At 54.4% G+C, this 14881-nt stretch overlaps 7 protein-coding genes across 7 annotated transcripts; all 7 read right to left on the bottom strand.

Annotated features, from left to right (window-relative positions):
- Positions 1 to 968: 968 nt before the first annotated feature.
- Positions 969 to 3203, bottom strand: DQ04_00441140 (hypothetical protein; the record flags this gene model as incomplete). Its single annotated transcript, XM_009309013.1, has 1 exon — positions 969 to 3203. The coding sequence occupies one exon, from the start codon at positions 3201 to 3203 to the stop codon at positions 969 to 971; it is 2235 nt and encodes a 744-aa protein (XP_009307288.1).
- A 1042-nt stretch (positions 3204 to 4245) lies between these two features.
- DQ04_00441150 (hypothetical protein) lies at positions 4246 to 5259 on the bottom strand (the record flags this gene model as incomplete). Its single annotated transcript, XM_009309014.1, has 1 exon — positions 4246 to 5259. One exon carries the CDS (start codon positions 5257 to 5259, stop codon positions 4246 to 4248), a length of 1014 nt encoding a protein of 337 aa, XP_009307289.1.
- Positions 5260 to 5558: 299 nt separating this feature from the next.
- On the bottom strand, positions 5559 to 6737 carry DQ04_00441160 (zinc finger, MYND-type containing 10; the record flags this gene model as incomplete). Its single annotated transcript, XM_009309015.1, has 1 exon — positions 5559 to 6737. The coding sequence occupies one exon, from the start codon at positions 6735 to 6737 to the stop codon at positions 5559 to 5561; it is 1179 nt and encodes a 392-aa protein (XP_009307290.1).
- A 396-nt stretch (positions 6738 to 7133) lies between these two features.
- Positions 7134 to 8066, bottom strand: DQ04_00441170 (putative protein kinase; the record flags this gene model as incomplete). Its single annotated transcript, XM_009309016.1, has 1 exon — positions 7134 to 8066. One exon carries the CDS (start codon positions 8064 to 8066, stop codon positions 7134 to 7136), a length of 933 nt encoding a protein of 310 aa, XP_009307291.1.
- A 554-nt stretch (positions 8067 to 8620) lies between these two features.
- Positions 8621 to 12682, bottom strand: DQ04_00441180 (putative DNA repair protein RAD50; the record flags this gene model as incomplete). The annotated part of the gene is made up of 1 exon (XM_009309017.1): positions 8621 to 12682. The coding sequence occupies one exon, from the start codon at positions 12680 to 12682 to the stop codon at positions 8621 to 8623; it is 4062 nt and encodes a 1353-aa protein (XP_009307292.1).
- Positions 12683 to 12970: 288 nt separating this feature from the next.
- Positions 12971 to 13309, bottom strand: DQ04_00441190 (ribosomal protein S26; the record flags this gene model as incomplete). The annotated part of the gene is made up of 1 exon (XM_009309018.1): positions 12971 to 13309. The coding sequence occupies one exon, from the start codon at positions 13307 to 13309 to the stop codon at positions 12971 to 12973; it is 339 nt and encodes a 112-aa protein (XP_009307293.1).
- Positions 13310 to 13766: 457 nt separating this feature from the next.
- On the bottom strand, positions 13767 to 14666 carry DQ04_00441200 (putative RAD51 protein; the record flags this gene model as incomplete). Its single annotated transcript, XM_009309019.1, has 1 exon — positions 13767 to 14666. The coding sequence occupies one exon, from the start codon at positions 14664 to 14666 to the stop codon at positions 13767 to 13769; it is 900 nt and encodes a 299-aa protein (XP_009307294.1).
- Positions 14667 to 14881: the final 215 nt, after the last annotated feature.

The following is a 14881-nucleotide window of genomic DNA, read 5'->3' on the forward strand; positions in this document are numbered from 1 at the left end:
TTTTTTTTTGTTTTCGTTTTATGATTGGCCCCCTCCTTTTCTGTTCTTTTTTTTTTTTTTTACCTGTCTACCGTCTTCCAGATTTCCACCTTCTTCCTTGCGGAAGAAAGAGAGAACGCAAGTAAACAAGAAACAACAACAACAAAAAAAAAACGAAAGACAAACGGCACGCGGTGATTTGCCCATCTGTGGGCGGCCCTCTGGTCGTGCCTTGGTATGCATTCCTGCGTATATGTGTCCCGCCATGGCGTTGCGGCTGCCGCAGCACTTAGGGGAGGGCACGCAAGTCCCTCCTCCGTCTTCGCCACACGGCTGGCACGGACACTTGGAAAACAAACAAACAAAATTGAACGTTGACAATAAAGTCAGCATTCTGGAATATGACCTTCAAAACAAAAAAGGGAAAAAACAATAGCTAAAAAAACACACTCATACGTACATATATATATATATATGCGTGTGTGAAGAGGGGATACCGACTGAACACGACCACCACAACAACAACACAGAGCACGAGACGAGGGATATTGATGGGCAACAACACCAAACAAGATGAGAAACAACAATACATGATAGAATGTGGTATTATTGCATCCAGCATAATGAGATCGAGGAGACATAGAAAAAGGAACGCAGAATTGAGTGCCAGCACACGTGCCGGCGTACAAGGTTGAAACGAAAAAAAAAAAAAAGAATTGTGCACATAACCACACAAAAAGAAAAGAAAAATCAAGAAGAGAAACATAAAAGAAAAAACAGGCTTCTCAGACATCCTTTTAGTCCCCTCTCACCCCTCGCTCTTGGAATGGTCCTAATACCCCCCATCCGATTCCTTTTTTTGTTTTGTTTTCCCTTCGGTTCCATCATTCTTTTCTCATTCGCCCTGACATCTCCTCATTCCATCGCCTCGTTTTTTTAGCTTACTTCCGTCATTTTTGTGCTCGATAGCAGGCGCAAGCAGTGAGACACTAAACGATCAGCGCATTATGTGACCTGTCCGCCACTAACTGCTCACCCTTAAGGATGTTCTCCGTTACATCAATATGAACGATGGCGGACGGCTCAATGGCCGATCGCATTTTCACATTGTAACACGGCGGCTCCTCTGTCTGCTGGAACTTCGGCGCAAACGTGGCGACAAACACCTTGAAGACGGCTAGGCACTCAAAGTACCCCGCCACCGCTTCTGCAGGGGTCGCCACAATGCGCTCCAACTGCATGAGCTTTGAGTCACATGGTGAGACTTTGGTGAAAGGCTCATGCGTAGTCGAACTATCGAGGGATGTGATGGTGCTCTCGCTGCTGCGCATTTTGAATATCCCCACGTAGCCCTCTGCTTTCCTTTGAATACCCGGCCATGCAGAAGTACGCACTTTCACCGCGTTGAATCGGGCGCGCTCATAACAATGGAAGAATACATTGAAAGAAAGATATTGCTGTTCCTCCGTGGTGAAGCATTGCCGGAGTGTGCTATACACGGGGGTTAGTATCTTGTCAATGACAATCTTCTGCGTCAGGTTTGTGGCATGATTGTTCAAGCATATGTTGTAGCTGCTCTCCTTGGGCAGCATCCACTCATACATCTGGACAGCGTCCTCTAGAGGACGCCCACTGCTCACGATCGTGGCAAACATGCGACATGCAAGACGAACACAGGCTATAATGACATCGACGCTGTCATCTGCGAGTGAGGGCATATACGTTGTTGTCTGCACCGCGGAACGACTGCCATAAGCGCAGAGGCGCTTCTTGTTAGTTAGACATTTACGATCGGCGGCAAATTCTGCTAAAAGTCCAGGCATCAAGCGGAATGACTCAGACCACTTTCCGCGTTTTGAGCATTCCACCCAGTGGTGTCCCGCCCACGCTTTGGCACGGCAGCTCTCCGAACAGTAAACTTCTCCACATTGGCCGTTACACTGCACAATGTTGGGATCGCTATATATCTTGCGGACCAGTGAGGGCTTTATCCCCGGTAAGCTATCGCAGAAGTCTTCTACTCGTGTTAGGGGGTGGTAGCATTGACAACATATATAACGCGAAGCCCCTTTGCCGTTGCTGCCTCTGCCACCACTATACGGGTAAAAAAGAAGTGTCACCGTCGTGGTCGTCTCCTTCCATGCCAACTCGCCAACACGCATGTTCTTCTTGGCGTGGAGGACAACGTTTTTGGTGTTTCGATCCAACATTATGGACGCCACCTTTCGGTGGTCCAGTTTGGGGGCGTACAACATCATGACAGAATTGCTGAGGAGGAGATACTTAAGCGTTTCGTTTTCAGGGTCAAGGGCAAGGGCATTCTCATAGTAGGTTCGCGCCTCTTCGTATTTTTTCACCCCACGCAGTGTGTTGCCCGCGCGCACGTATCCAATACAACTCTGAGGCGTCAGTTCAATTACACGTGTTGCATCCTTAAAGGCAGCCTCTGCATTATGCAGACCTAAAAACGCTACGGAGCGATTTGACAGGGCTCTGGCTCCACCGTCGGGACTGTACTTCAGCGCCTTTGTATAATAACGCACCGCCTCCACACAGTTTTGCCGGGTTAGGGCTTCGTATGCCTTCTTCATGGCGTAGTTGTACTTGCGCCGCGCCGCATTGGCATTCTCTTGCGTAAGCGACTCCTGCCTGATATCCGCCTCTGTGCTACGGCCCCAGCGCGCCGCGTCTGTCGCGTTAAATAACCTCTGCAAGCTCTTCGGGTTGGTGCCCAATGGGTCGCTGCTGCTGATGGTGGGATCGACAGGGAGAGGACGCTCCACCACGCGGTTGTCCTCCTCGGAGCTGCTGCCGTAGACCTCGAAGAGGCCACTGGCGTCAGGTTTGCATGCGTCGCTGACGGTCCCACTCACCGTGCCCTCCCTTTGATGGTGCGGGATGTACTTCTTGAAGCGCACCTTGGGCTCGCTGAGGCAGGCGCGGTAGAGTGTGCAGCCAACGGCCATCTCCGGGTCCGCGTCGTACACGACGAAGGTGTAGTCACCTTGGTGTCGCACCACCCGCACAGATCGTCTCCCCTGGCCGAAGAGTGTATCCATAAATGGTTCCCACAACTCGTTCGTCTGCGCTATTTTCGCAGGACCCAAGTCAACAAGATCTACTTCACAGCCGATAGGGTAATCCTCAATGGGTGGCGGCGGCGGACGGTCCTCCGAGTCGAAGGCCTCAAACGATGGGAACTCCAAACACTCGCCTTCATCCATCACGGGCTGAGGTTACGAGTTTGTTTTTCTGTACGTACTCCTGTTTTCCCTTTTTTAAAATTTATTTGTGTAGACGTGTATCTGAGAGACGATATGTGCGTTTGTCTGCCTCTCTCTGTGTGTGTGTGGCAATGGGCCGTCAGGCTTCGTTTTACTGAATCTTTTCCTCCCTGTGTGTTTGTCAAGCCTCGTGCTTTTCCGATTACTTACTGCTTTTTTTTTGTCCCCCACTTCAACTGCACCAAATCTCTGGCTCCCGCCGCAGTGTGAGAGCAGGAACACGTTGTGCACTAAATCGCTGCACCTGCCAAGGTGATGTGCCCACGCGTTATTGAAATTGTCAGAAGAGCGGGGGTGTGGGAGATTGGGGCGGAGCTCCCCTCACAGTCAATACTTACGTATGTGCGCTTGTGTTTTATTCTCCTACCTATGGCCACAGCACAACAAACACCCCCACCCCACACGGAAAAAAAAAAAGACACACAGGAAAAGATAGTAAGCCTGAACAATCGCATACCCACACATAATACGTATTATGTGTGACGCGTGTAAAAGGGACGTGTGAAGGGAGGCATCGGCAGAAGGAATGTACAAACAACAAGCAGAAAGGAAGTACCACAGAAAGGAAGAGCGAAATCCAACAGCAAACACAACTACAAAGAATAAATGCACACAACAGTGGTGCATCAGCGATACTTTTCACGTCTCTTGGGAAACTGTTTTTTTTTTCTTTTTCTTCTTTTGTTCTGTATTTATTAATTTTTTTTTTTGTTTCTTTCGGAGACTTCTTCGCCCCATTTCATTCACGCATCCATGAGGGGGCGTGAAGCTTGCCGCAGCTGCGGTGGCACCTCCCCGTCGCTGAATTCGCCGACCACGTCGCCTTGTTCGTTGTCCGGGGACGAGCCCTCTGCTACGGGCTGCGGCCGCACGTAGAAGATCATTTTCATTCCCTTCCCGAAGTTCCTCACAACTCTTAGGCCGATAATAAAAGATGCGGCACGAAATATAATGGCGAAGGCGTAGTTGGTGGCCAAAAGCCCTACCACACGACTGTCGAAAGCGGTGTGGTGCGCAAGGCACTCCCCGCCGGCGTAGGACTCGGCCACCGACACGAGGCTCGGGAAGTAGGCGCCGAGCCACCAGCCGCTCGTGGCGNCCGCCGCCAGCAGCCGGCATACTCGGCGAGTGCCATGGTCCACCACACCACCGCCACCAACTTGCAGAAGGCGGAAACGACAACACCGCCGTGGTCCTCCCGCTTCAGGTACTTCGCTGCGTAGCGCGAGGCCGTCAACTCGCAGAGAAGTACAACTATCAACACCCAGTATCCATCCTCACTTGCACTTTGCACAAAGAACACAAGCACAAGGAACAATAAAATGGAGGCTTGAATGTCCAGTAGGTTGCAGACCCGGTAGCGCTGGTATGTCTTGTACATATCCCGCACCACACGTCTGGCACCACCGCGACGGAATATGCGCCAACCGAACATCTTGTACACGGGTCGTACGAGGAACCAGGAGATTATCATCAGCAAACCAGCGAGTCCAAGAAGAATCCGGCGAGCCGTGCGCTGTGCGTCGTACTCTGGCGGCACATGAACCTCATCGAGCGCACTGCGCAGCACCTCAGTAGCTTGCGTTACCGCTATACAGAAAAACAGAAAGCGGTTCTCCTGTGAGATGGCAACGTACACGTAGATAAGACCGAAACACGCGCCCATCATGATGACCGCGCCGTAGTACACGTCGTTATACATGCCCTCACGCGGGATGCCCTGTCGGTATTCCACAGGAGAGGTTTCCCGCACGCTGAGGCACTGGCAACAGCGACCACCACTGTCCACAACAAGACAGCTGTTGTGCACCTTCATGCAGAGGGCGCCAAAGACGAACATCAGCAGAAATGAGCCAACGGCTGTCACAACGTACGCCGTCTTGACATTCCGGTAGGCCTTCCAGTTCAACTCGTACCAACGGGGCTCACTGTGGCATTCTTGCACCACATCGTCAAAAGTTGCCCCGAAGCGGTAGCGGTTGCCACCCGAGACCATTTGCCGCACGCAGTCGTTACAAGAGAATGCGTCCTTTTTGAGACTAGAGGGTGACGAAAGCAAAATAAAAAGAAAACGAAATGAAAACCACGACAGATGATTGCGATGGGGGAGAAGGGGATGGAAAGAAAGAGGGCGGGTGGGAAGCGACGCCATCGCCAAAACAGGCGCCCAGGCAAAATGGAGGGATGGGCCACGTGCCCCCAAAATAATGACAAGATTGTGACGTGAAAACAGATTAGCGAGTCACACAACACCCAAGAAGCTCCCCTCCCAAGTGCTCCGCCCTGTCTTGCTCTCTACCGCTGTTGCTCGGCGAACATCTCGTCAAAGATCCGCGCCACCCTCATCGCATCCTCGTTCCTCAACCGTGGATCCCGCAGCATGGCCGTAAAGGTGGCAGCGATTTCGTCCCAACCACGCTTCCGCGCCGCTTCCACCGCTGTCAAAATGCGCGGCACCTGCTCGATGGTAAGAGTGCTCTTGAACTTCGCCTCTGTGCCGCTCGGCGGCTGCATGAAAGAGAGCTCCTCCAGCGCTCGCTGCACGCTGGCCAGCGCCGGTATCTGGTCCAAAAGCGTGTCATTGAAGAAGCGGCGAATACGCAGAATGAGTTCCTTCTTGCTCTGTGTGTACGGGTAACGGGTCCGGCACTCAGGGTCGCACAACATTTTGTGGAGGGCGAACCAGGTGTGGGCCTCCGGAGTGCAGACAAGAAGCGCATCGGATGGTGGAACGTCCTTAAACTCGCCATTGGAGTACTTCTGCACCACACCTGGGCCGCGACGGAGCCACGGCTGCAGCAGCATGACCTCCGACAGGCCAAGCACAAGGTCGTTCTTGATAAACACCGAATTCGACACCGCCAGCGGTAACTGGTCTAGCCGATCAATGATGAACCAGAGGATCGACAGGGAGGTCATCGCACGTTGTACCATGCCATGGAACAGTTGCCTCTCCACGTGTTGGAGGGCATCTTCCTCACTAATCTGCTTCGGCGTAGGACTCACCTGCACCTCATTGATTCCATTCTCTGCAAAGAGTCGGGAGGCCTGGCGCCAGCAGTAGTCCAGCAGCTCGAGCACATCTTCGTCCAAGGCGACCACCACTTCCTCGTAAAAAGCAATGCACTCGATCAGGTTCACAAGCACCATCTCATAGTAAGTGTACATATACATCGCCGTAGGGTTCCGCGCCATTTCCTCTTTCACCAACGGCAGGACGCGCTGGCGCCACATCTCAATCACCAACAGCTCGTGCAGCAGCACCGGCAGCTTTTCATGCTCTATGAGGAACGCCTTAACGGTGTCATCCTTCTTCTGCACAGCGTTGCTGTGGGTGCACATGTTCAGCCGCTCGACGGCCTCGCGTTGCTCCTTCCACTCTGTCGTGCCAACTTGTTCGAGTGGAATCGGCTTCAGTTGCCGCACGAGTATCTCCACCTCCGACGGCGACAGTGTGTTGCCCGAGTACTCCATTTTATCGGCAACGCCCTTGCTCTTTCCTCTCTCTACTTCTGATACCCACACCCGAGTCTTGTGGAGCGAGGGAGGATAAAAACAAACAGCGACAGATTGCAGCAGTGATGGCAGTTACTAGAATAAAGACACCCGGTTGAATAGAACCGCAACTTCTGGACATCAATCGCGATCTGAAACAACAACAAAAAGCACGTGAGTAATGTGCACAGCCTTCTCTTCTAATGTCCGCATTAACTCGCACTTGCATCTATCAAGTAAATCTACGTAATACACACACAGACACATAAACACACACAGACATCAAGGCTTCACACGGATGGCAGGACCTCTTCTTCTTTTACTTTTGAGGCAAGCCAACACAGCAGGACAAATGTGGAAGGGAAAAAAGAACAGCTAATTGTTCTCCTTTCCACTGGTTACATCTGCACCGGCGCGTGTTCTCTTTCCCGTCGGTGGCTGTATCCCGTTCGGCAGGTAGTAATACTTCAGCAGAAATGGGTGATTCACTACGCGGTGCAGCGCGAGACGCTTGGTGCCGTCGCGTAGCAGAAGGTTCGTGATGAGGTCCTTCGCCTCCGGTGGCACCGTTTCTGGGATCGAGTACTGCATCGCATGGATCTTCTTGCATATGTGCTCCGTGTCTTTGCTGACAAACGGCGTCTTGCCCACCAGCAGCTCGTAGCAAAAGATACCGAGGCACCATAAGTCGGCGCTCGTGTCGTACGGCTGGCGACCAATGATTTCCGGTGGGAAGTACTCCGGCGTGCCGCAGGATGTCTTGCGGCGGTTGTTCGGGTCGTGCACCGACCAGCCAAAGTCCGCGAGCTTGATGTTCTGCTTGTGGTCAAGCAGAATGTTCTCCGGCTTGATGTCGCGGTGGAGAATGTGGTGCTGATGGAGGTACAGCAGGGCCTCTGCGAGCTGTGCAACGTAGCGTGCGGCGGTCGGCGGGGGAAAGCACTTCACGCGGTTCAGCTCTGTGTACAGCATACCATTGCTGCAGGGCTCTAGGATGAGGTAGATGTCGGCGTCGTCGAAGAAGTATCCGTAGGTGCGCAGCAGATACTTGTGTCGGGTGTGGAATGCAATCTCAATCTCCCGCCGCAGCTGTGTGACGATATCAAACTCCGCCAGTTTCTTGATGGAGAGTTTTTTGATGGCACACACGAAGTTGCAATCCCGCACCGAGGCAAGATAGACGTCACCGTAGTTGCCACCACCTAATTTGTGCAGCAGCTCAAAATCTGACGCCTTCCAGTCTGACTTAGGCGCCTTTGGAAGCGAAATGAAATCCGCCACAACCTGCCCGCCTTCAGTTGCCTTCATCCTCGCCTCCAGCGACAGCAATAAAATGACCGTTGAAGTAGCGATAGTGGTGGTGGTAGTAGTAGTAGTAGGGGTAGTGGCGGTGCTGGTGGTGTTGGTGCCCTCACTCCGTTAACCTCTACAGGCGTCCTTTTCCCGTTCCTAGCGGCACATGGAAGGCCGTACCAAGAAGAAAGAAGGAAGAAAGCAAAAAAAAAAAAAAACGGCAACATTCCTTGACGTCACTTCTCCATCCTTTCTGTGTGCATTAAATTCAGAGCAGGGCACACACATACGCGCACCAGGTAATTTAAGCACCACTCTGTGTAATTTTTCCAAGCAATTTGTTAGCATTTCTTTCTTCTCTTCCACTTTGCTCCTCTCCCTCTCTCTCTCTCTCTCTCTTCCGCACTTTTTTTTTGGTTCTATCAATCTATTCTCACGACGGCCCCTCTCCCTTTTCTCTCCCTCGGTTAGAGCAGGTCCGCATGTCCGCACAGCCGCCCTGTGTGTATGTATGCATATATATATATATATATATATATGTATATGTGTGCTTGTGTGTGTCTACCGCCTCAGGCCGCAAAAAGCTGATCAAAGGTGCGCTCTTCGATGACAGAGAAGGCCCCCTCCCTGTCCTTGTGAATGTAGTAGAAGGTGTCCAGCGCCTGCCCCCCGAGTGCCCGCACAAACTGCTCATCGTGTGTGATGACGATCAGCTGGAAATGCTTGAGCGAGCGGTACCTGTCAATGAGCAGCCGCAGCGACTCCGCGAGAGAGCGAGCGTTGTCCTCGTCAAGATTCGTTGTCGGCTCATCGAGCGCGAGAATGCCGCAGTCGCAGCAGAATGCCTCACTGAGTGCGAGGCGAATGAGGACCGACGCTAACACCTTCTGGCCGGCACTACAGCGACCACGCATGTCCATCTCGCTGTTCCCCCGCTTCATCACGACGCGGTAGCTGTAGCTACGCCGTGCCGTCGTCGACGTGACGTCGTCCTCGGAGCGGAGCTCGACGGTGTCGATGTCGCTGCCCTTGTACGTCTGCCGCCAGAGGTCTGCGAGGATCTGGTTGATCTGCGCAATTTTCTCCTGATGATACGACTGCACCGCCTTCTCCAATGCCCTGTAGTACTTTTCGATGTCTGCCACCGCAATCTCAGTCGTCTGCACCTTCAGAAACGTTGAGCGGTACCGCTTCTCAACGTCCTGGTACTTGTCGCGCGCCAGCTGCCGCTTGAGGCCTGCGATGTCCTGCACCATCGCCTCCACGTTGCCCTCCTGCTGTGCGCGGGCCCGCTCCAGCTCGCCCGTCTTGTCGCGGATGAGTTCGCGGATGCGCGATACGCTCTCGCGCTCAATGACGTCGCTGCCAAGCACCGCCGCCACGCCGTGCACTTCTTTGCCCTTCAGCTCCGAAAGGGCCCGGCGCACTTCTTGCAACCGCGCCTCGTCCTCCACAATTGACTGGCGCTTCTCGAGCACATCGATATGCTTCTCCATCTCCGCCGCAGAGCGGTACTGCTCGTCCACCACACGCCGCGCCTCCTGAATATCCGTACGTAGCTGTTTTACCTCTTCGGTCACAGTGAGACTCAGCGTCTCAGCGCCGCGCAACTTTTCCCGCGCCGTGGCGAGCTGCTCACCGTAGCGCGACGTGATATACTCGCGCACCTTGGGCATCAAACTCGTCATAACACGCAGGGATTCCTCCACTTGTCCAAGACGGCCTGCCTGTGCGGTGAGCTCCGCCGTCTGACGCTCCTGCCGCAGCGTCTCAAGCCGGCTGTTGAGACCGTCGACCTGTGTCTGCAGCTCAGCCCGACATGCGTCGATGGCAGCGGTGCGCTCCCTGTAGCCATTTGCCTCACCTCTGCAGCGCGCTATACCTCCCTCCAACTCGCTCTGCCGCATTAACTTCATCTCGGCCTGGTAGAACTCCGCCCGCTTTGCACTCAGCTCGTTGGCGAGTGTCTGATCCGAATCTCCGTCTTCACGCCGCTGAGCTTCGTTCAGAAGGACATTCAGACGGTACAACTCCGCGTTGGCTTGTTCGTACTCACTAGATAACTGCTCGTACGTTCGGACTCCAGCAAATCCATCATTATCATTGGCACCAGCAGCAGCAGCAGCGGCGGCGGCAACAGCGTCCGCCCGCATCTCCACAACGGTGGCCTCCCTCCGGGCAAGCTGTTGCCTAAGTGCGTGCATTTCCGAGGCGACCGCGTTCAAGTCCGCTGCAGCCCGCACCAATTCCTGTACACGCTTCATCTGTTCCTCGATACCATCGCACTTGCGATCCACATCCTCGAGGAGCGCCCGCTTGTTCGCAAGTTCCTCGTTGATGGTTTTGACCAGATTCTCCAGCACCGGGACGTTAGCAGTGAGTCGCCGTACCTCGTGCACGTCCGTTTCAACCCTCTCGAGACGGCGCAGCCGCCGCTCCGCCGACACAGCCGCTGCCTGCGCCTTCTGCACGTTTTCCGGAGACGCCCGCTGCTGCACCTCGTTGAGCTGCACGAAGCTGTCGAGCGCCGCCTCGTCGCTGAAGCTGCGGTCACACACCGGGCACCTCCCCTCCCCCTTGGCAACCTCCACGAAGTTGGCATAGCACGTGGCCATCGCCTCCAGTGCGTGGCAGCGGTGATTCGCTTTATGCAGCGTGTCGCGGGCATCGTCAAGGACAGCTTCGAAGCGCTCCAACTCGCCGTCACCAAGCGCCGCGGCGCAGGTGGCGCGTTTTCGCTTCAGCTCTTCACTCTCTCGCATCATGTCCTCCAGGTGCTGCGACCGCTTCTGTTGCAGCACAGCAACCTGGCGGTCGAGCTCGCTGCGCTCTGCGCGAATGACACGGAGCGCCTCTGCCTTCTGATCTCTGAGTCGCTCAACAAGAATAGATGTGTGTGTCAGCGATTGTGCCTCATCTGCCTCGTAGCCGAAATTCGACAGCGCCGGTATGAGCATCTCTTGTAGTCCCGCGTTGAGACTGTCTTGCTTTTCCGCAATCTGAGATCGCAGCAGGTTCATCTCCGCCTCTCCACCGGTGCGTTGTTTGTGTCTCGCCAACTCCTGCCGTAGCTCGGCAACGACCCGGTTCTGTGCGTCCACCTTTTGCAAGATGTCATGTCGCTGCCGGTAGTTCTCACTACTTTTCTTCAGCGTTTCCACCGCCTCAACACGCTGCTCCATGTTGGTTATCGTCTCCCGCAGCCCATTGAGCTGTGCGTGACTCACATGGGGTTTCAGTTTCCTCAGCGCCTCTTCCGCACCGCCAATTTGTTCCTGGAGGTGTTTCAGCTGCTCCTCCTTCATCTCTTTTTCCTTACTGTCAGCGTCCATCGAGCGAAGCGCAATGGCACGCTTCTCCTCAATGTTTTTCACCTCATCGTCAATGCCTCTCAGCACCTTGTCACGCTCTTCTGTTGCCTTCCGAAGTTCCACGCTCATGCCATCGCTGATCCGCTGTAACCCAGGCTCGTCCATGTCGTCTTCCCCCATGACTAACTCCCCAGACGCATCCTTCACGACTCTCTGGAGATCGGCACAGTTTCGCTTGTACTGCTGCTCTTGCTGTTCAAGGAAGCGGATCTTGGATCGAAGGCCCAGTGCAGTTTCCTCGTGGGTACGTTTTGTCGCCTCTGCCACATCAAGGAGATTGTCCTTTTGCATCACCTCCGTCTCTAACTTCTTCACGTGCTCACCAAAGTCTCGCCTAAGCTCTAGCATCTCTTCCAGAGTCTGTTTCACTGGGGGAAGGTTTGCTCGGTCCACTGACTGCTTCTTCTCCTCAATGCGGCCCTGTATGATAGCGGCCTCACGAGCCAAGCTTTCCGCGTTCTGCTCCACAGCACTCAGCGCGGCAGCGACGTCGTGGAGCTGCTTAAGTTGTGGCTCCAACGCCTTAGCCTTCGACTGAATCGTGCGCACCGCTTCCTCCTTCGCATCGATGTCGCCCGACAGCTGCAGCGCCTGATCGCGGTGCTCACGCAGCGCCATCAAATTGGCCTCAAGCTCCTTCTGCTGCCGTCGAAACTCTTTGCTATTCTCTCGAAGTCGATCAAGTGCAAGAACGTACCGTGTAGCGGCGAAGATGTCATCGAATATTTTCTTCACATCCTTAGGAGGCGACAGAGGCCAGTTTCCATCCTCCTGGTGACAGAAGATGACGTGTTCGAGGACGGCGGGGGAGACACCAAGCATCTCCGGCACAGCGCGGTCCACGTCATTTGCGCGGTACGTACTAGACACCACTTTACCCGTGGCAGCATCTTGATAGGCCACTGTGTTATCTAGCGTCGAAAATGTTGTCTTGGTGCGTGTGCGTGTGGCTTGAAAGGAGCGTATCACCTGCATCACCTTCCCGCCTTTACCGGTGAATAGGAGGCGTATCTGCGCCTTCACATCCGTCTCACCCATCACCTTGGGGTCGTAGATAAAGGAACTCTTCTCGGAACCGCTTCCCGGCGGCATCTGTCCCGTGCATGCATTCAGCAGCGCCTCGATGATCGTCGTCTTCCCCGCGCCGTTCTTGCCGAGGATCACAGTGAGCGGCTTCTGAAACACAATCGTCTGTCGATTGACCGGGTTGGGGTCGAAACTGCGGACGCCGCTAATCTGAATCTGTTCGATACTCGTCATTCCTAGTGTCGCTAACGTTCCCCCCAGACGCGGCCTCCTGTGCCTATACACAAGAGCAGGGCACAATAGCAAAAGACAGGAAANGGGGGGAAAGAACGGCATCCAACAAACAGAGAAACCAACCAGGAAGGTATGGCAGTGTAGATGCCCCGATATTTGTTTGTGCGCCACACGCGGCATATAAAGTAGAGGAAAAGATGAAAAATTAAAACAAGCGAGGAGGGTGCGTCACCCCAAGAGTCCCCTTAGTGAACGAGTCGTAAGACGCCAGGTCTCACGTGCTCCACTTTACTTGCCGGCGTTCGGGCGGTATGGCACCTTTGAAGTGAAGCGGCGCTTGCGCATATCCACTGGGCGGGCGCGGACGGTGCGGCTGTGGATGGCGCATGCGATGCAGTAGCGCTGTTTCATGTACAGCTTTGGCATCGGGAAGCCGGCGCCGTAGATGAGGGACGCCTCGGCCACGTCGCGGGCCGACGCCTGGTCGAGCATGCGGCGCACGACAAAGCGGCCGACGGCCTTGTCCTTGGGCGCCAGACGGCCACAGTTGAAGCAGTGGACCGGCCTGGTGCGGCCACGGGAGCACGGGGGCTTCGCACGGCCATGGTTGCGGCGCTTCGTCGTCATATTCGCTTTCTTTTTGGTTCGGTTGTGTTTACCTCCTTCGCTTTGCGGTGTCACCAGGTGGAAGGTGGAACAAAACAAACAAAAAAAAAGCAAAAATAATAGAGGGAGATAGCGGGTGCGAAACAAAGATGGATGAAGTCACCAGCGCCATGAACTGTAGTGTGCGCATGTTTGAGTGTATGCATGCATACCTGTGTGAGTGTGTGTGTGTGTGGCTACTCCCTCACCACTTGGTGCGGCAGCAGCAACGAAACAGGGCTCCTGCACCCCTCCCGCTTCCAGCAACGTGACTCCCCTCGCAATACGGCAGTGCTGCGGATCCTCTGCCGCTCGTGTCTGTTTACTTTTTGGCGCTACGCCTGTTGTATGCAGACAGTAAAACAAGAAAAAATTGAAAGTAAAAGACTGTTTTTGTTGGCGACCTCCTTCTCCTCGGCCTCCTCCCCCTTCACTCTACTTAATCTCTAGCATCGCCGACACCGTCCTCGTAAATGCCAAAAATCGCTTCAGCTTCGGCTAGACAGGGCGAATCGTATACTTTTATGATACGCTGCTCGCCTCTCCCTTTGCGGAGGCTCAGCCGTGTGGTGGACGCGTGCGCCATGATGTGGCCACCGATAGGCTTCTTGGCGTCCGCCTGGAACATCTGCGCCGAACCGTCCACATTGGCGACGACCTGATTGGTGACGACCACGGCCACGCCGTACTCCTCGGCGAGATTATGAAGCGAACGAAGAAACTTGCCAAGGTGCATCTGCCGGGCCGCAAGTTCATTACGGCCACTGTAGTCAGTGCGGTAGAGCGCCGTAGCGGAGTCGACAATGATGATGGCGAAGCGGTTTTCAGCCATCATGGCCGATGCCTGCAACAACAACTGCTGTTGGTGATCTGTGTTAAAAGCACGTGCACATGCAACGTTGGCGAGAACGTCCTGTGGATCGAGCTTGTAGCGCTCTGCCACGGCAACCAGTCGCTCTGGGCGGAAAGTGCCTTCCGTGTCGATGTAGAGCGCCATTCCCTCTGCTCCGCCCTGTGAGATAGGCAACTGGCACGTGACACAGAGGGTGTGGCACAACTGCGTCTTTCCCGTGCGGAACTCGCCAAACAATTCGGTGATGCTGCCGGTTTCAATGCCACCGCCTAGAAGTTTGTCTACTTCGCGACTGCCGGTTGTCACCATGATGATCTCCTTTCGCGCCTCGTGGTACACCACGGCAGAGGTGAAGCCCATCGGAACTAACTTGGCGCACTCCGTCATGATTTTCTCCGCCTTGCCCTCGCTTATGCCCTTGACAGCAAGAATGTTCTTCTTCGGCGCGTACGCAACAGACTCTACAGTGTAGAAGCCGTACTCCATGAGCTTCTTTATATCCGCCGAGGCGATGCCGTAGTTCTCTAGCACTTGAAGAACGCGAAATCCCCCATTACTGGTGGCATCCGCATTTTGTTGCTGCTGCTGTTGTTCTTCAACGGCGGGGATTTCTGGCTGTGAGTCCACGATCTCCTGTGCCTCCTCCTCCGCTGCCTTCGAGCGCTTGTTCTTTCTGGAGCGAGTGTTCATTTTTTTTTTTT

This window comes from Trypanosoma grayi (genome assembly GCF_000691245.1).
Source record: "Trypanosoma grayi strain ANR4 Tgr_44_V1, whole genome shotgun sequence".
NCBI lineage: Eukaryota > Euglenozoa > Kinetoplastea > Trypanosomatida > Trypanosomatidae > Trypanosoma > Trypanosoma grayi.